The sequence below is a fragment of the Conger conger genome, chromosome 8 (assembly GCF_963514075.1).
Source record: "Conger conger chromosome 8, fConCon1.1, whole genome shotgun sequence".
In the NCBI taxonomy this organism is placed as follows: domain Eukaryota; kingdom Metazoa; phylum Chordata; class Actinopteri; order Anguilliformes; family Congridae; genus Conger; species Conger conger.
Window position 1 is genome coordinate 41,692,850 of NC_083767.1, and position 19,819 is coordinate 41,712,668.

Consider the following 19,819-nt stretch of genomic DNA (forward strand, 5'->3'; position numbering starts at 1 on the left):
CATGAATAAGTAGGTGTACAGGTGTTCCTAATAAAGGGTTCAGCGTGTGCATACGATCTGTGATAACAGTGTGTGTAGAACAAAGGAATAATGCCCTGACAAGGTGCGGTTTGTTGAGTCACAGCGCGATCGGGCAGGTGACAGGGGACTTTTTGTCCAGGCATCGAGCAGGTGACACTTTTCAGAGGCAGGTGACTAAATGAAATCACTATCTTGGCATATGTAACTTTATGACTGTGACAGACGTCCGTAAAAAACGCTGATTGAACCCAGGGGGCAAAGACCCATACTTAACACATGTATCTGTTATTTACCATGAACTCTAGGATCCCCCCCGGTTGTTCTGCATTATGTTATTTATTCTGCCCTGATAGCTGAGGGAGTGTGGGCAGATATATCGGCAAGATTAATACAAATGATGTTCCCAGGATAGGATGGTAATTATTGATTTGGCAATTTGGGCAAAGTCACCTTTAAATAATCAATTAAATCTCATTAGGAATGCTGTGAAGAAGTTCCTTGCTCAGGGTTATTGCACATTTTTAGAATTTTGTCCATTCAATTTGTATTTGTCCAGAATAGACAAAAAAAAACTTTTATAATGCAATGTAATTTCAAGTTTTCAGATTTTATTAGCAACACATTTTTTTTTTCACATAGTGTAGTACTGACAGTGCCAATCTAGATTAAAACCACCAGATTTCAAATAGTTTTTGTAACAATTTCTGAATAATTCAATGAATAAAACAATACAAAACTGAAATAAATAAAAAAATGCACCACAAGCTACGTTACACCAAGGCATTTCTAACACAGAACAAGCTTCAGCGCAGGTGTAGTCATGTGACTGTCGGGGGGAGGGGGGTTCTCTTTAAACACACAATGTAGCAACAGTCATTTCACATTTCACACCCCAGCCCCTAAGCTTTACTCCAATATCACTTTACACAGCTACACCAATCCTGAATAAAATAACACATATATGCACTCTTAAAACTGGGGGTAAGGGGGCAAAAACTCCCAAAACGTTACATTGGTTATACTTTTTTGTGGGGTGGGTCACACATGAGGTTTTGTATCTTTTGAGTGCATTAACATTCACGTGTATGTATCAAGATTCACAAGTCAGGTTCTACTAGAACAGTGCTGATAATTCAGTTCTGCCAGGCTAGCTTTGTACTGGTGTGGCCCGGACCGGCTTGCATTGCACATTTATTCGCAAACATTATTTCTCCCTGCACATATCACTCAGCCGCTGTTTAAAAAGACAGGTCTGCCCCACAGGCTCACTGTCTAAGCTCATGTAATTCACTGAGAAACGGTTAACAGTCAGGGATGATTACCAACGTGCATTTGTGCTTGTATGCTTGAAATGTTACTACATTTGAACAGTCATATCACTGTACTCTGAGGAGCCCTGAGTGCAACAGCATTGATCAGGACTATAATACACTACATGAACAGTACATTTATACCGTACATCTTTCTACTGTTAAACTCATGCACCGGCCCTGGTGTTAAGAGTTATGTAGGGAATAGAGCATTCAGAACTATCAAAGGAATGAGTTTAGAAAACGGTAACTAAGACAGACCTGATTCGCGATTGAAAAAAACAAAACATGAAATTATACTTATCCTAAGAGATTTAGCGTCGGGAACAATCTCACACTGTGTTAAGCCTAAAGTGACAAATCATGGGACTGCCATGAGAAAGGACAAAGGATTTTCCAAGAATGTTTCGACACAGTGTGGACACACGGTACCACACAGAAATCAAACCGACACTGGGACTACGATGTTTTAGCACGCACACACGCACACATACACACACATTCACAGGCTATTAAGAGATGTATCCATTTTAATTGTACAATGTAGACATTCCCAACGTCATGCTGTTTTAATTGATGGAATATCCATAGAAAGTACCGGATTTGTGTTGCACTTTTTGACTTGAAGACTGTCGATAATTAAAATCCCTGTGTTTACCTGACCATTATGGAAGAGCAACACCCTAAACCAATGCAATGAAAAACTCACCTATAATAAATAACAGAATAAATAAAACAAGTTTATACAGTCCTAAAATAACATTCCAGTGCTCGCTCTGACTAATGTCAAATTAAATGTAATATTTGAACTGGGGGTAATGCATATGGCACAGCAGAACAAAGTAAAGTAAACCAAACGCACCAGAAATCACTGGTGCTATCGTACCTGTAAAGAAATGCTTACGTTTGGCCAAGAAACAAACTCTCAGCACCAAAGTGCATCCATATAGTTATGTGACTCAGCTTTGCAGTAAGTGTAGGCGACACTAGACATTTTCTTATACTAACATTCCCTTTTCTCTTTACTTGCACACCTTATAGGAGGTCTAATTCTCCAACATCCTTATGTTTCCCAATGGTTAACAAACCAATCAGAAATGAGCAGTCAAAACAGCAGACCGAGCTCTGTAACACAACCCGACACATTCACTGTTTGATAGATGAGGTACACTTTAAAATCTGACCACTGTTGGATCTCAGGACAAGCAAAGGCATTTTTCAGTCAGAGGCGGTTTGGCTATCCCGACACCTCCGGCTACGCTTGCCCAACGCCAGCCTAAGAGAGGCGTATACATTACGCTTCTGCATTTATGTTGCTACATTCTAATTCAGAATAGAGTAACCCTTCTGGCCCACCAAGAACATAGAAATAAATATAAAAAGTGAATACACAGAGCCATGGTGAGTGGATGAAATGAACAGAGGCAGGGGAAAGGCTGAAAGTGTGCGGGGGTGAGGAAGGCTGCAGACGGGGGTGGGGGGTTGTTGGTAAGTGGGTTCTGGTGCAGAGCAAAGGCGATCACCTCCAGTCATTTTTGAGGAGTAGGGGAGTGCTGGAGGCGATCACCACCAGTCTTTTTTGGGGAGTAGGGGAGTGCTGGAATTGAAACCGATGCTGGGCTGTTTAGTGTGGGGTTGGCCAGTGGTGGGTGGTGTTGGGATGGTTAGTGGTGGGTGGTGTTGTGGTGGCCAGTGGTGGGTGGTGTTGGGATGGTTAGTGGTGGGTGGTGTTGTGGTGGCCAGTGGTGGGTGGTGTTGGGATGGTTAGTGTTGGGTTGGCCAGTGGTGGGTGGTGTTGGGATGGTTAGTGGTGGGTGGTGTTGGGATGGTTAGTGTTGGGTTGGCCAGTGGTGGGTGATGTTGGGAAGGTTAGCGGTTGGTGCACTCAGTTTTGGGGGGATGGAGGGGGGGAGTGAGGTGCGGTGAAGGTTGGGGTCAGTGGCGGCGCAGCACTGGCTGCAGGTCCTCGGGCAGCGAGCCAATCACCATCCCGATATAGCTCTCCAGCTTCTCCAGGACCTCCTCCTTCACCGGGAGCTGTTGCCGACGGGCCTTCATCTGGGCCAAACAGAGGACACGTCACCAACTCTCCACACAGCGCTCCACAACACTACACAACACAACACTACATCACTCCACAATGCTCCAGAAAGCTCCAGAAAGCTCCACAACGCTCCAGAACGCTCTACAACGCTCTACAACACAGCACAACGCACGACAACACAGCACAATGCTCTACAACACACCACAACACTCAACAACACACTACAATGCTTGACAACACACCACAACACTCAACACACGACAACACCACCGCAACACACCACAACGTACCACAACTCTCCACAAGATGCCACAATGCACCACAACACACCACAACGCTTGATAACACACAACACACCACAAAGCTGCACAACTCCCCACAATGAACCACAACCACAAAGCTCTAGAACCACCCAATGCACCACAGAAGAGCAAGCTTAATCACAATCTGCCGTTTAAAATGAAATGTTTAACGCACCAGCTTTTCCCTCAGTTTGAGGACCAGGTCGACGATCTCCACTTCAGACTTGTCTTTGATCCAGTCCAGCAGATCCTTGAGAGAAAGGGGACGTATTGAAATGCGGAACATGGCGGATGTTCTTATTTCAGGGGCATTATGGGATGCTGGGGTACTCACAGCCTCACAAATCACTTCCAGGTGAAGACACTCCAGTTTCTGGGTCATCTCTTTGTGCCGGAGACGGTACCATCCATCAAAATTCGGGGACCTAAAGAATCGTCTGGGAAAACATTTGAAAAAACATCACTTTTAATAGTAACGTTCATCCAAAAGAGACTTTATGAAATTACTAAGATTTTGAAAGATGCCTAAAAAGAGACAACGCACAAAGCAGTTCATCTGAGCCCAGTAATCACTACTAACATACAGCAGTCAGAACATTACTGCTTTCCTTGAAATGTGCAACAGTCCTTGAACTTCACATCTAAAACACACAGAGTCCCTGTAGTAGACTACCTACAGCACTGAAATGTAGGTGTACATGCACTGGGCCAGCCTGCATACCTGTACAGGCCGATCCAGTCCCCTTTCAGCACAGAGGTGAGCTGCGGCCCCGCGTGGTCCAGCGTCCCCATAAACTCCTCCTGGCTAAAGGGCCGGATCTGAGGAGGGGTCTGGAACACACAACCCTCCGGTCACTTTGATCAAGACCAAGAGTCAGTTTACTGCCATTTGTGATCCCCACACTGAAGTGCAGAGGTCATCATAATAGTTAAAATACACATAAAAATAAATCATAATCATCCAAAATAGACTAACCCTTTATGATGGGAAAAGCATTGGGAAAAGTATAAACCCATGAAAATAAAAATAAATTGTCTGAAATAATAATTACAATAAAACTGCAAGTGCTTAATTCAGAGTACAGCTCAACTGTAAAAGAATGTGCATAGCACTTAAGGAAGAAACTGCTACTGAAACTTTAGCTTCCACTTTAGTGAGGCCCTTGGGAACCTTTTACACTAGGCTCATACTGCATTATACAGCTGTACGATATGTGGCTGCGGAGACCGAGTATCAGACCCACCTTCCACGGAGTCACAGACTTCTGCAGGGGCATCAGGCTGGCCAGGTAGCGCTCCTGAGGATGGAGAGGACAGCGGTGAGACGTGCGACTCATCTTGGGGGGTAACTGCGCTGTGTAAAACCCTGAACACCTTGTCCATGTTCCAGATTAATGAGAGCTTCAGGTTTTACTCAGTGCCCCGAACTCCTAATAATCTGAATTCTGCTTTGAGACACAGGGCCCTGGAGAAACTCAAAGCGGGGAGCCGAAATAAACATTCGCGAATGCAGAATGCTGCAGAAGTCATGGTGAGGCAAAAAGTCATGGGTCTTACCTATTTCCCCATTTCGGGGAAAGTGGGAAATCTAATCACACCCCCAGAAAGATAAATTATTGTTTCTCCCAGTCCCAGAAAGGACAGCAGCCATTCGTACACACAGAACTTAGAAATCTGGGACAAAGAAAATTGAAAAGCAGGGGTCTGATATAATGTGAAATTGAATACAGGGGTATATGGGTCAATGTGAAAGATGGGATTTTAGCTATGAAGGGACGGTGCGAATGGTGCGATTTCAGGCACAATGAAGTGTAAATGAAATGGGATTCATGTATTGATGAAGCAAAGTGAATTTTATTGGGTCCAGGTGTAGAAGGACATTGTGAATGTTATAGGGTTCAGGTATAGAAGGACAGCATGACCTTCAGGGTTCGGGACAGAAAAAAAAAAATAGTATGACGTTTACAGGGTTTGTGGGTAACGTAGTCCTCACCAGTGGTATGATGAAGCTCTGGGTGAGCTCTAACAGATGTCTCCTCAAGATGGCGCTCTGCACCTCTGATGGCCTCTTCCTCTGGATGCCCTGAGAAACAGGGGCTGCGTCAGAAAAGAGCCTGAATAGGATAGTCCCCCCCTCATATATACGTTCCCCGCCTCCCCCAGAAGAGATCTTTAAGACCCAGACTCTTCTGGAACAGACTTCTGAACTCGACATTCCTGTCTCACAGATTTCTTCCTCTTCAAAGAAACCACGTTGTTGAAAGAGCAATGTTTCTGTAATGATATTTCCCCAGAACATACAAGCATTCATTGCATTTGAATCTGAGGATTGAACCTTCATATTTCTCAGACATTGATATAGGCCATTTAGGCAAACAACACTCTAGGTTTGTCTATTTAGTCATTATATCAATACCAATTAAACCAGACTTTGTAATACCAAATTAACACATTCCCATCTGTCCTTTCAATAAGAGAAGACTGAATCTGTGTTGAGCATTGTAATCAATTCCACAGGAGCCCAAAAGTCCAGAAAATAAACCGACACTGAAACTGCAAAAACCCTCACATCAACATCATTACACAACAGCGATTCACTTAATGTGAGCAACATGCTCTGTGAATAGATTATGAAATATGTGTGTGTATCTGTGTACGTACAGGACATATACTGTAGGGGTTGGAACAACACTGAATCTCATACTGAATAGGACCAGTACAGTCAATCATTTAAAATGAAAATGTTTAAGAATATATTGGGGAGAGGGCGGGGGATGACATTGTATCTTCTCCTAGACCTGTCATGAGGCAGGGAAGTAATGGCATTGCTCTCTTGGCTGGTACAGCTCATTGGTTTCCCTGCATGACGTACTCAATAATTCACCACTGCAGGCTCTGTGCTCAGTCAAGTCTGGTCGAAAGATGATTCATCTTCTCCTGAGCTCCATCTGGGTTCACCTCATTAAACTCTATTCACCGATGTACCTGACAGTGTGGCTGAGGAGACCAGCTCCCCCGCCATCAGGTGACTCCTGGGGCCTGGATTATGAAGATAGGTGGATAACTGCGCTGAGTAAAACCCAGAACAGCTCTTTTCACTGCGGCCCAGGTTACAGATTTGGGAGGGTTCCGGGTTTTACTCAGTGCAGTTATCCAGCTAACTCTGTAATCCTGCTTTGTGGGTTTTACTCAGTGCAGTTATCCAGCTAGCTCAGTAATCCTGCTCTGTGGGTTTTACTCAGTGCAGTTACCCAGCTAATCAGTAATCCTGCTTTGAGACCTCCTCACCAAGAGATAAGTTGTTGTTTGCCCCAACTTACTTTTAAAAGCCTTTTAATGAGGGCCTTGTCTTTGTGGAGGAAGGTTTTGTAAGCAGTATAAACACCTGTAGGAAGAAAAAAGCAAATGGGAGTATTAGAAAATGACTTTGTTACTGCTGGATCTAAGTCTTCATTCACTGCATAGGTCCCAGCATACTGCACACCAAACTCTCAGGGTACAGCTTAACAGTGTGAACTGAATCTCAGGTGGGCTGCTGGTGTAGCAACCTTGAGCAAGGTCCTTCATTTCATGTCCACCTCACCAGAGAGAAGAGTATGACTAAATTACAGCTACTTATGCAGCCATGGAGAGAAGTACCTGCTAAGAAAATAATATTACAAATAGTAATAGTATTATAAATCGTTAGGCATGTTGGTCCTGAAATTTTTGCAGTGTTTTGCCGTTTAACTGAACCGCAATTACAAGACTGGCCACAAGAGGTCTCTTCTTTTGAGTTTCCCCTCTATTTATTCAATAGAATTTCAGGAAGGCCTGATAAATTAATTCGATATTAAATAACGTTCAAGAAATTGAACTGTTGTGCATCAAACTGAAAGTAAGAAGAAGACAGCCATATTTTAAGTAGCCATGCACAGACATGGTGGCAGTAGCTTATGATCACATTAAAATTCATTTCCTCCCAACTTCTTATTAAATTAGTGAAGTAATGTGATTTTTCTATCACAAAACCCGCAATTTGGAAAGCATTGAGCTCTGTGACTTACCTGGCTTTGTGTCGAGGCTTTTCAATTTTGCCAGTTTCTTCACTTTGACCTGTTTTGGCAAATCGCCTTTAAATGGAGGAACAAAGTGTCAGCAGTGAAACTGAACAGAAACGTATGAAAATGATTAGCCGTGCCTGGCCTCAGAAACCACTCCACAGCCTCAGGCCTGTGGGTGGAAATAGGGAGTTCCTGATTAAATTCAGTTTTTCATTAATTTGATTAATTATACATGCTTTCGAACTAAGCAACAGCATTTTTGCAATGGCAGCAGTTGATTTCAGAGTAAACTCCAATCACATTGTTTCTTTGGTCTGAATAGGTTGAATTTGGTCTGAATTTAAAGGTGAAAACTAAAACCAGCAAACCCTGCGGCTCTCTAGGACCAGGGCTGCCGACCCAGGCACCAGGACTCAAGCAAGGGTTAATTTAAGGCCCAGGAACGCTCAGTGGAGACTCATCGGCCTACCGGACATCTTCAGGTCCCCCAGGCGGATGATGTGAGGCCAGTGCTGGAAAGTTTTGATGAAGAAGGGGTTGGTGACCCCTAGGATCACATTGGGCCTGTGAGATAAAGGTCAAGCAGGGTCAAAGGTCAGAATAAATTAATCTGGAGCTGAACTTTCTGTGGAAGGACAGCAAGGCCCAGGGGAGACGGACAGACAGACAGGTGAGACGGACAGATAGGGGAGACGGACAGACAGACAAACAGACAGACAGGTGAAGGTGCGACAGAGGGACAGGGGAGACAGAAAGGTGAGACAGAGGGACAAGTGAGACAGAAAGGTGAGACAGAGGGACAGGTGAGACAGAATGGTGAGACAGAGGGACAGGGGAGGGAGACAGACAGACAGGTGAAAGTGCGACAGAGGGACAGGGGAGACAGACAGACAGGTGAAGGTGCGACAGAGGGACAGGGGGGACAGAAAGGTGAGACAGAGGGACAAGTGAGACAGAAAGGTGAGACAGAGGGACAGGTCAGACAGAATGGTGAGACAGAGGGACAGGGGAGGGAGACAGACAGACAGGTGAAGGTGCGACAGAGGGACAGGGGGGACAGAAAGGTGAGACAGAGGGACAGGTGAGACAGACGGACAGGTGCACTCACGGTGCCTGGGTCCTGGAGGTGTACTCCTTGAACTCGCTGTCGTGGATGGTGAAGTAGGGTCTGTGGTCACAGCAGTATCTCAGCGGGGAGATGGAGCTGAAATGGAAGGGGAAATAAAACTATGGTTAAATTACTGTACAGTGCAGTCCATTAGTGTGCGTTTGTGTGTGTGTGTGTATGTGGGGTTGGAGGTTCCGTTTTTTTAGACTTATTTCACCTTCTGTGTCCAATGTTACACCCAACAATGTTGTTGCACTCATTGCATCATCTTTGCATACCACAGCCTTTTTTTGTAGAAACCATCTCTTTGCAATATTCATTGCCATATGCACCTTACCATATTCTACTCTGCACTCATACAGTTAATGTAAAGTATATACCATTTACTATTACAATTTAAAAAAGAAAAGGAAAGGAAATGTACATATCAAAGCTATGTACATTTCCTTTCCTTTTCTTTTTAAAATTGTATTCATATTTGTGCATTTTTAAGGCTACTGCAACACTGCAATCTACCTATCAAGTTTCTATCTATCTATGTAGCGTTGCTCAGTTGCTCTGATCTACCAGATTTACAGTATGCTAATGACTGTAAAACAACTTTTTGTTATGCAATAAACATACAGCATATACAGAAATAAATGGGATCAACCTTTAGATGAGACACAGTTGATTATTTATGGTAGGCATCTCTCATAGAATGACATACAGACGCAGAGAACATCGTGCTCCATGGTACTACAATGGTCTGTTTGTAAAATATGCCACCGTGTATATTAAAGTCCTTTTGTTGTTGTTTTTTTGTCAAGAAGTTGCTCAGAGTTGGACCGACGGGTCAGAGCTGTAAACAGATACGTGCGGCACGCTGGCGCGGGTTGTGTTGACAGTACAGTTAATCCCGATGACGGGCACTACTGGGAACTAGGAGTCCCCATGTTTGGCCCGACGGTTCTGAGAAGAGTTCCCTGTGCAAACAGCCTGATTGCTCTACCTGACCAGGGCCAGGACAGTTTCCGAGGAGACGGTCGGGGAGGGCGCCATGACGACCAGGGGCTCTCCCAGCAACATCAGCTCCCAGAGCATCTGGATGTGGATCAGCACTGACTGGAAACACCTGGGGGAGATAAGAAGTGAGTCACCTGGTAACCCGGGTAACCGCTTTCACCTCTAGCCTCGCTGCCCTTTTTGATGGTGGGCGGGGGTGATCTTTCTAAAAGTCAACAGAAGACAAAACAATAACAAAGATTTCTGACTGCTTGTATGGGAACACTTTTAGATTTTTGGACTGTACAGCACTTTGAGCTTGGCATGCTTCACAAATAAAATGTAATATTATTATTACTATTATTACATGCAAAGGAGGTGTCCAGTTTCAGTGTCTCAGAGTATTGCTCTATGAAATTAATAGCAGCCAGGCCACTTAACGACAATTTGAAACACATACACACCATATGGCATTGTGGAATTCAAAAACAATTCCAGTGCTGTCTTTCACAAACAACAATAGGCAAAGCAAGTTCATGCAAGCTCACTGTACACCATATTGCCTAAAGAACGCCATATTTTATCTTTTCCAGAGACTTATGGTGTACAGTGGGCTCAAGAATTATTGGCACCCCTCACCAGCAATGCACAAACAAGGCTTAAAAAAAAAGAATTATATAATTATAGAGAAAGGTAATACACCAACATGTGCCAAATACTGTACTTTATTAATGTTTCTATGGAAACAACCAAAATCATAACAATCATTTAATAAAAAATAGATTTCAACAAAATCAAGGTTTCAGAATTATTGGCACCCTTCACCTAGTACTTAGTGCAACCACCTCTGGCAAGGATAACAGCATGGAGTCTCTTCCTGTATTTTTTGAAAAGATTAAGGAACACATTTGGAGGGATTTTGGACCATTCCTCTTTGCATATCCTTTGAAGATCCTTCACGTTCTTGGGTTTGTGCTTATCAACTGACCTCTTCAACTCAGCCCACAGGTTTTCGATTGGATTGAGGTCTGGTGACTGAGATGGCCATTGTAGAACATCGATTTTGTTGTCACAGAACCATTTCTGTGTGGATCTTGAGGTGTGTTTTTGGTCATTGTCTTGTTGGAAAGTCCACCTACGACCAAGTCCCAGACTTCTGGCAGAGGGAACCAGATTTTCAGCCAAAATTGCCTGATACTTACTGGAATTCATTATACCAATCAATCCTAACCAGTGCCCCTGGACCTCTGGAATTAAAACAGCCCAAAAACATCACTGACCCACCACCATATTTCACTGTGGGTATGAGGTGCTTCTCCTTGTATGAATCTCTGTTCCTACACCAAACATACCGATGCTGTATCTGACCAAAATGTTCAAATTTGGTCTCATCTGACCAGAGAATCTTGTTCCAGTCATAATGTACATGACGTTTGGCAAACTCCAAGCGCTTTCTTCTGTGCCTTGTGGTCAGAAAAGGCTTTCTTCTGGCAACCCTTCCAATGAGGCTGTGGTTATGGAGGTGGCGTCTGATGGTGCTTTTTGAAACCTGGTGACCCCAAGATGCCACCAAGGCCTGCAATTCTGTCACTGTGATCCTTGGGGATTTTGTTGCTTTGCTTCTCTCACCATTCTCCTCAGTATCCTGGGGGGCAAGATGCAGTTGCGTCCTCTACCCATGAGATTTTCAAGTTCCATATCTTTTGAACTTTTTTATAATTGCTCTGACAGTGCTCAGTGGTATATTCAATCGTTTGTGAATTTTCTTGTAGCCATTACCATGTTTATGAAGGTCTATGACCATCTGACTCTTTTGAATTGCCAATTCTTTTGTTTTCTTCATGGTGTTGAATGACAAAGGGATATTGCATGTGTGTTACCTCATTTTTATACCCTAGTGAAACAGGAAGCGATGTAATCACTCAATAGAGTTCCTTAACACATAGATAAACTTAAATAAGTGGAATTTAATACCCGGTTTAATTTTGGTAGGTGCTATTTACAATAATCTTTAAGGGTGCCAATAATTGTGAAACATTGATTTGGAGGAAATTGATTTTTAATTAAATCAGTAAATTATTTTTGTTGGTTCCATTGAAACATTAATATAGCACAGTATTTATCACATGTTGGTATTTCGAGTTTGTAAACAAATATATTGTTTAGAATTTCTTTGACTATTGTTTGTTCATTTTCTGTCAGGGGTGCCAATAAATTTTGAGCCCACTGTATATCTGGCCTCTTAACCAACCACTTCCAAGTGATATTGTGCCAACTTGGGCAAAATCCGAGGCAACATGTCAATCTAATAATTTATCTGAACATAGATGGACCTCTCTGAATGTGTGCAACAGCAGTCCTGTGGAGTGTGTAGACCAGAGCTGTGTTTGCCTTCTGTATCCACGGCAGATAGCAGTGTGCAAAGGCTAAATTTCAGTCAATAAACCCCATCCAATCTGAATGATGGGCAAGGGACCAAGGCCAAATGCTGATCAGAGACATGGCTGCCGGACGGCGTGTGAGGTAAAGGGTTTTCCCGGGTTTTTCAAGGGCTGGCAAACTCCAGGGACAAACACCCTGTCACAACCAACGTGTGGCACAAGCTCAGGAAAACAGCTACAGTATAATACCTCATTGTTTTGGATTCAAATACCTTTCTATGCTTTACCCAGCTTGTCTGCTGAATACAATATCTGTACATTACATTACATTACATTACATTACAGGCATTTAGCAGACGCTCTTATCCGGAGCGACGTATAATAAAGTAGAAATCAAACCCAGGGACAAGTGCGTTGAGGACCCTAGAGCAAAGTACAGTTCCGAGTCCTAGAGCAGTAATGTTCTGTAACCCAAGAGGACCCCTCTGTACTTACTTAAAAAGATCCAGCTCGTGCACCGTGGGCAGCACCACAGGAGCAGGGAGAAGATTCTGGAAGTCAACATCATACAATGAGGGACTCCTGTGACATGACTCAAACATTTGTCACGGGCAGTCTTCAATCATAGACCTATTCTAATATGGCTCAACTTCAAATACAGTATATAAAGCAAGTAATGTGAAAATGAACCAGTTTTAAGAATTTTGATTCCTCGGTTGTTGAAGTCATATACTTATGGTACTATAACCTTACTTGGATGACTCTTGTTTCATTGCTATGGCCATGTGACATGTGACACAGACATGTGAGCATTTACAGACGGGTGTCAGTGATTCTGCTCTGGCTCAGTGTGGGGAAGTGAAACAGGGACGGAGAAGCAAGACTAATGACGGGGTAAGACAGCATTCTGCTGATATACTGATGGACTTAATTTTTGCAGTCTTGCAGTTTACCTTTAGACCACAGACGAAAGGGACTACAGAACAGGGGGCTCATTTAAAATCATTACATTACATTATTGGCATTTGGCAGACGCTCTTATCCAGAGCGACGTACAGTTGACCTCAAATGTAATCAACCTCCTCACCAAGAAACAATTGGTGGACATTAATTTACTGATGAATGCATTGATTAATACACTACACTACACTGGGACCAACATCCGTTGTAAGTGGCAGCATGTCATGTTGTCATTCTCTTGTGACTGATTAAGTGGTACGTTTATGGGAGATGAGATCGCTTGTCTCTTGGCTTAAAACAGGCTCTGCAATGCAAAATAACAACCTGACATTTTCTCCCAGTCAGAGCTATAGGCCTTACTAAAGTGAATGAGGGGAAAAAAACTGTAACAAGCCAAGTGCTTTCAAAAAATGGCTTTGCTTTGTAATTAACCGCTGTGTAGTAAAGTTTTAATAGAAATTGCTACAGCGAAGAAAAGAAAGGTTTGAAATGTTTCCCCCCCCATCACTGCACTATATACGTATGTACAGTAAATGCAAGGATATATTATTACTAAAGTCTTGCACCTAGTGTCAACAGTAGACATACTATCAGACTATTATATCAGACCTGAAAAAGGCAGCCATTATCCTTAGAAATGAAGCAGTCATTACTGATCAGCATACACACCTCCTTCTGCGACTGCTTCAGTGGGCTTCCTCCTGGCTTGTCGTGTTTCGAAGGGATCCTGACCTGTGCAGTTGAACGAAGAGGCCCATTTCTATTTCCATTTCACAGTCCCAACACATCAAATGAAATTTTCAATGATGTCAAGCCCATTCTTTGCCTTCCAAAGACAATATGGTTCATCCCTGGTTTCTCAGTGACTTTCAGTATCATCAGAGCAAGGGAGGGGAAATATCCGCCTTAAAATAGTCCACTAAAAGCTAAACAAAATGGGGCTAAAATAAAGAGGTGCAAATGTTTGTGACATAACCCAGCATAACCCAGCATGCAACCCAAGAACAAAAACAGGGTACAGTGCTCCTGAAATTGCTCCTGACCTGTGTTAAAGGGAAGAATAATTTAGGAGCACTAATAATTGAGTAACTGGGATGCATGTATTGTGCTCCAAAGTTTTTCAGCTCAGGAGCAAATACGCTCCTTGGGAAAATATTAACGTAGAGCCCTGCCCTACTTACAAGCATGTCTCAGAACCTCTATAACATGGGTCAGTCTGTACGAAACCCAACCTCAAAATGACAGCGAAGGACTGTAGCAACTATGACCAACTGAGGAAGTGAAATCAGAATCATCTGAAGCTCACAGCCAGAGGTCAAGCCTTGGGCCCATGGTGAGGTCATGCAGAGGCTGTTGCTCTGAACGTACCTGCATCACCACCCCCATTATGGGCAGGTTCAGAGTCTGCCCTGGCACCGGCGAGGGCCACTGGTCAATCTCATTACACACTGCAGAGATAACATGGTCAGAAACAAACTGTGAGACCCCTGCTTACTGCTCAACAGAAGGAAATTAGCCTGCCTCATATCTAAATACTTTACTGTGCTCACTTAGCAGAAGTCCTTCTGTAGGGCAAATTACATAGCTTGTGCATGTAAACAGGACCTAAAACATACTGAGGTGAAGAGGCTCCTAAAAGAATGCCAACTGATGTTCTGACTAAAGAACAAAATTAAATATAGGCTTTAGAAATTGACATGAAACAAAATGCCAGGGACATGACCTTGGTGCCTTCAACGGTGGTGACAGCCCTGTTTACGTCTATGCACTGTCGCTTTACAAAGCCAGACATTTTACAGAAGCTTTTAAGGTCAGGTGCCTTGTTGAAGGACACCTGAACAGTGCCTTGTCTTACCTCTAGTTTCAGAAATAGAGAATAACTGCAACACAGTCCCTAATATGCCCCAAATTAACACGTTGAACATTTAAACAGAAAGAACTATGGGGGGGAATCATTTTTTGAGCTTATCTTTCTGTACCCCTATCACATGGCTTGGTGGGCTTAGTAGTAAATGACTACACAGCAAGCAAGTACTACATTTTCAAAGATACGGTATAATAAGATAACACATTCTAATATGTCTTCAGTAAAATGCGTCATCATCTTCGCTGTTGTTTTGTGAAATGACATAATCTCTGAATGCAGACCATTTATGGTTTATTTCTGTAGAGACAAAAATAGACAGCACTTCTTCTAATATCAGGATTAAGGAAAGTGCCACACTGAAAAGCCAAGGGTGCCTCACAGCAAATCATGTTTCATGCTTAATTTTCCGACCCAGCCCTGCGGGAACAAGCTCTGCACTTTACCGTTGCCCATGTAGGGCAATCAATATCACCCAGGAGAAAGGTACAAAAACTGCACATAAAAACATTTACACACCCTGTCCCCTCCTACAGACTACAAATGCATAATCCAGGGTCGTATAATTGAAATGCAGTTAAGCACAGCACTTTTGTTATCGCATGCAAGATGGGATCATCTCTATTAGGCAAAAAAAAAAAAAAATTAATTCATAACTAATCACTATTAATTAAATGAAGAAGAGCATGGTGTTCCACCTCACCAGCTTCCAGGCATGGCTCTAGCTTCTCGAAATACTCCGGGGCTACGAGCTTCAGCAGGGACTGGAAGAGGTTGATGTATGGCAGTCTGGACACCAGGACCAAAGACTGGAGAGATGGATACACAGCGGTAAAGGGCACCGAGGGACAAAGACAGAGGACAAGAAGAACAGAGGTAAATAACAATGTTGAAACATCAGTTGGTATATTTCAAAGGTAGGCCTACTCGCACTCATCAACTATACAACAGCTGGGTCGTGGAGTTCTTTCCGTAAGCCCCCTGACCTCTCTGCTCCCTGGGCAAGTTTTTGACACACTCCCATCATCAATAACACACAGGCACATGTCTCGCAGGATGCCAGGAACAACATGTTGCATCCCTGGGAGGACAGTATTTCAGATCAGAAAATCACAATTCATCCTGTTGTGCATACCTTTTGGAAGTACCCTCTTTTCACTGAACCATCCTTCACCTGTCTGAAGTACACATACCCATAGTAATGGGCTGGTTCTCTCTGATAATAAACGAAGAGAGACACAGACATTAAAACAGTAATACTCAGCTAGGTGTGTAATGTCTATACTGAACCAATTTCAGTGACCAAGAACACTCCACATAAGACTGCATAGCTTTAAACATGACTTGAAAATAGTGCACTATGGGCCTGATTTGAACAGACTAACAATAAGTAAATACTTTGTCTTCACACCATATTTGCTGGTACATACAAGGTGATTTACAGTTTATATTTAACAACTTATGAATTAATACGGTTGAATGCAAAAAATTCAGCGTGGGCGCCTTACAGAAATGTACAGCAGTCGTGGCAAATTCACCTATCACGTGCACACCCTTGACCATTTCACCACATAAATATTCATCTTAGACTGGGCCTTTGCATGTTGAGATCCTCACCTGCAGTGTGCCTGGGGCATCTCTGTTGTACGCATCATCATCTCTGAACCAGGAGCCCTTCTGGCCCACTGACTGACGTACTCTGAAGCTAAACTGAGTGTCACCAAGGCAACCTGGAGACACATTGCATTCAATTGATGGTCATATCAAACACAGCATAAAATGTAATAGTGCATTCATCTGATTACAATGGGCCATGGAGCCTGAATTGCCAAACAACATTCCCAGATAAGCAAGTAAAGATGCAACACCATAAAAGCACTAATGTAAGTTACCTATGCCAGGTACAAATTCTGAACCCAAACAGTCTGAGAAGAACCTAAATACACAACAGCCTAACTTAGTACAAAAATAAAAGTGTGGTGACGCTATATAATTACGCTATATGGCACTCTGAAGGCCACATTACTGTGCTACTGTAACCTGGTTTAAGGCATTGACAGCTCCATTTTATTAAAAATGCACACCACAGATGTCAAATATGTTGGGACTTTAATTAATGTAATCTCCGTATGACATGAATGCAAACGCAAACCACAATTATAGCGCAAGCAACATAACAGACGTATCATTAACAAATTAAACCTTCCCGACATGTTTCACTTACCAGAGTAAGAATCCGGAAAGGACAAATAACAAATGCTTGTTTTCTGTGGAACAAACAGGGGAAATGTAACAACAGCCACAACCTTGTAACAAAATACATTATTGAGTATTGAGTATATACATTATTGACTATATCTTTACTCGTGCATTAAGTCAAAGGGGGCTGGACTGCAAACCATAATATCACTCAAGCATCTGATTTAATAAATGTCGATAGCTCTTTATTAGCGATGAGGAACATTGCTTAGTAAATAACTTACCTCTTTCTCTGTAAGTTTTACGTCGTGGGGATACACCAGCTGAAATAGACAACACACAGAACACCGTAAGTCACACAGCTGGGTGGTTCTGCACGGGTATAGCTGAATAGTTAACTAGCCGTACAGTTGCAGCCTGGTGGCAGGACACCTCAGATCAAATTAGTTTACCTAAGCTGAGTTTGACTCCAGAAAACATTGGTTGTTAATTACAATCAACGTGGAATGAAATGAAGTATGGTAGTGCCATTTATTCAACCCTGCCTCGCCAACGATGTTATTAAAACATAGCTAGCTAATTAGCTAAACTGATCAATAGCGAGCAAACCAGATTCTGCATAGCTAGCAAGCTAACTGTTAGCTACGGTGTACCTCAATGGCTTGCCCTAGCTCCAGGTCGAATGTAACGACGCAAACACATTCCAGCCAAGAGGAGAAGCGGGCCCACTGTAGACGCGTGGCGATGTTTTCAGCCCCTTTCTCCGATTTGTCATAGCCTTGTGTTTCGGTACTGTCAAACGGATCCATCGCGTCTCAGAAAGCCATTTCCTCATCGTCCAGAATGTTGCGCTGTTGAAGCGCTTAGACGTGACGAAGGGGGAAACTGACAGCGCCATCCAGCGAGGACGACTAACAAACACTATACCCTTGAATTCCATAACATAAAGAGCAGGCTTGTTCTTTTAAAAATTACTCAAAAAAGTATTAATTATTTTACTGTAACCTCCCTAGCAAGCCATATATGTTACGTTCATCGTCAGATGTCTTTTAATTAATATACTCCTATATTTAATGTTATGCTCATTTGTGTAAAGATGTTATGTTACTGAAATACTTTACATAGAAAACATATTGGTGGAAACTAATGCTGGCTAATTTGACAACCGGGGGAAGCAATATGATTGACAGAGGCTAGAGTATAACGTGCATAAGTTACAGCTTTTTTAAAGTGAAACGATGAAATAAAGTTATACATTTCGTGTATGATTTTCATATCGGCTATTACAAATGTAAATTTTATTGTAATGGACACAGTATGTTTTATTTAAAATACATCAAAGACCAACTGCTTTGTTGTAACGTGTAGAAGTAGGTTTTGAATCCCATTACAAATCTTCCAGTTGCGTGCATGCTACTTAAAAATGTATGGACTGCTGGATTTTCCTCATTTTGGAAATAATCTCTACTCTACGTGATTTTAAACAGAATGCGGAAATGAAATAAATTCGAATAAAAATAAAGGAAACGCAACATATGAAGAGTTAAATCAATAAATCAAAAATGAGCGTTCTCGTTATAATGTGAGCGATTTTGTCCCAGGTTGCGCGCTCCCGTGACAATGTCCGCCATTTTGATTCGAATATGACAGATTTTTTTCCTGCTTTGAAGGCAGTGTAAGGGTTTGCGCTTGGATTTCTACGTATATATTGATGCAGAACTGAAACCGATGTGGATGAAACTGCGAAGTGCTCGAAATCCTCGAGAAATTATTTTGCATTAGGGCCGTCGGTTTGACAAAGAAACGATTTCCTGGATGTTTAGCTGTCTGGCTACATCAACAAAACAGATTTCATACCCCCTTTCTCAAGGTAAGTTCTTACGGAACTAGCTGGCTAGTTCGCAAGATGTGAATTCTAGCTAGCTAATGCTAGCCACATGACATATCACTGTGTCTCGACTCTACGCACATTGTGAGTTAACGTGCATTAACCACATTGTCTTTGCTAGCTAAGGTTAGTTAATGTCTGCATGTGTTATGTCTGAAATATATTTCATGGCCGGAGGTTGTTTGGTTACTAGCTAGCGAGTTGGCTAAAATTACACAGCAAAAACAAATTGATAAGCATAACCTAGCTAGGGAGCGTTAGTCGGGTAGTTTCTTGCTAGCTAGCTTTTGGGGGCCCTGTCTGGACAATCCCATTTGGTTACATGGTAGGCATCTGGCTGGCATCATTATCTCACGAACTAGATGGTCTGTGCTTGTAATGATCATTGTATTAATGTGTTCATTAGCTATGGGTAGATTAAGCATTAACAATGCATCGCACTCTACATTTATACAGTAGTTACAGTAAGTTAGTGTGTTCATCTTGCAAAGTTGCTGAGTTTAATAAATTGTATGCTTTGTACTATCCCTACACGTCTGTTTTCTTCCCAAAACGTGGTTTTTATAATTCTTTTACAATTTAAAATATTTCTTCCAAAAACGAGTATGGTTTTCCCCTCAAACCTTATCGGTCGTTGGTGATCTCCGTGGATTGTTATTTAGTTTGCTGCTCCGTGTTCACCGATGACGGATGGTTGTTAGTCCCAGCTATCTAG

General features: G+C 42.6%; 2 protein-coding genes across 4 annotated transcripts in view; one reads left to right on the forward strand and one right to left on the reverse strand.

Moving 5' to 3' along the window:
- Positions 1-609: 609 nt before the first annotated feature.
- Positions 610-18,060, reverse strand: dennd6b (DENN/MADD domain containing 6B). Of its 3 annotated transcripts, none has more exons than XM_061252915.1 (20): positions 17,870-18,060; positions 17,501-17,539; positions 17,242-17,284; positions 16,635-16,747; positions 16,153-16,233; positions 15,721-15,826; positions 14,522-14,601; positions 13,823-13,885; positions 12,689-12,744; positions 9,820-9,942; positions 8,829-8,924; positions 8,190-8,284; positions 7,724-7,789; positions 6,998-7,062; positions 5,671-5,751; positions 4,922-4,975; positions 4,399-4,508; positions 4,012-4,114; positions 3,853-3,927; positions 610-3,389 (listed from the first exon to the last, which is right to left on the reverse strand). In XM_061252915.1, the coding sequence occupies exons 1-20, from the start codon at positions 18,023-18,025 to the stop codon at positions 3,267-3,269; spliced, it is 1,728 nt and encodes a 575-aa protein (XP_061108899.1). In that variant the 5' UTR covers positions 18,026-18,060; the 3' UTR covers positions 610-3,266. The 3 variants fall into 3 exon arrangements, with proteins under 3 accessions (XP_061108899.1, XP_061108898.1, XP_061108896.1); XM_061252914.1 differs by having other exon boundaries at positions 610-3,383; positions 5,671-5,760; XM_061252912.1 differs by having other exon boundaries at positions 5,671-5,760.
- Positions 18,061-18,841: 781 nt separating this feature from the next.
- ppp6r2a (protein phosphatase 6, regulatory subunit 2a) overlaps positions 18,842-19,819 on the forward strand; it is a 53,779-nt gene continuing 52,801 nt past the window's right edge. The window contains exon 1 of the mRNA XM_061251021.1: positions 18,842-19,086. The gene's annotated coding sequence lies outside the window, so the exon portion shown is untranslated. The remainder of the gene's footprint in view (positions 19,087-19,819) is intronic.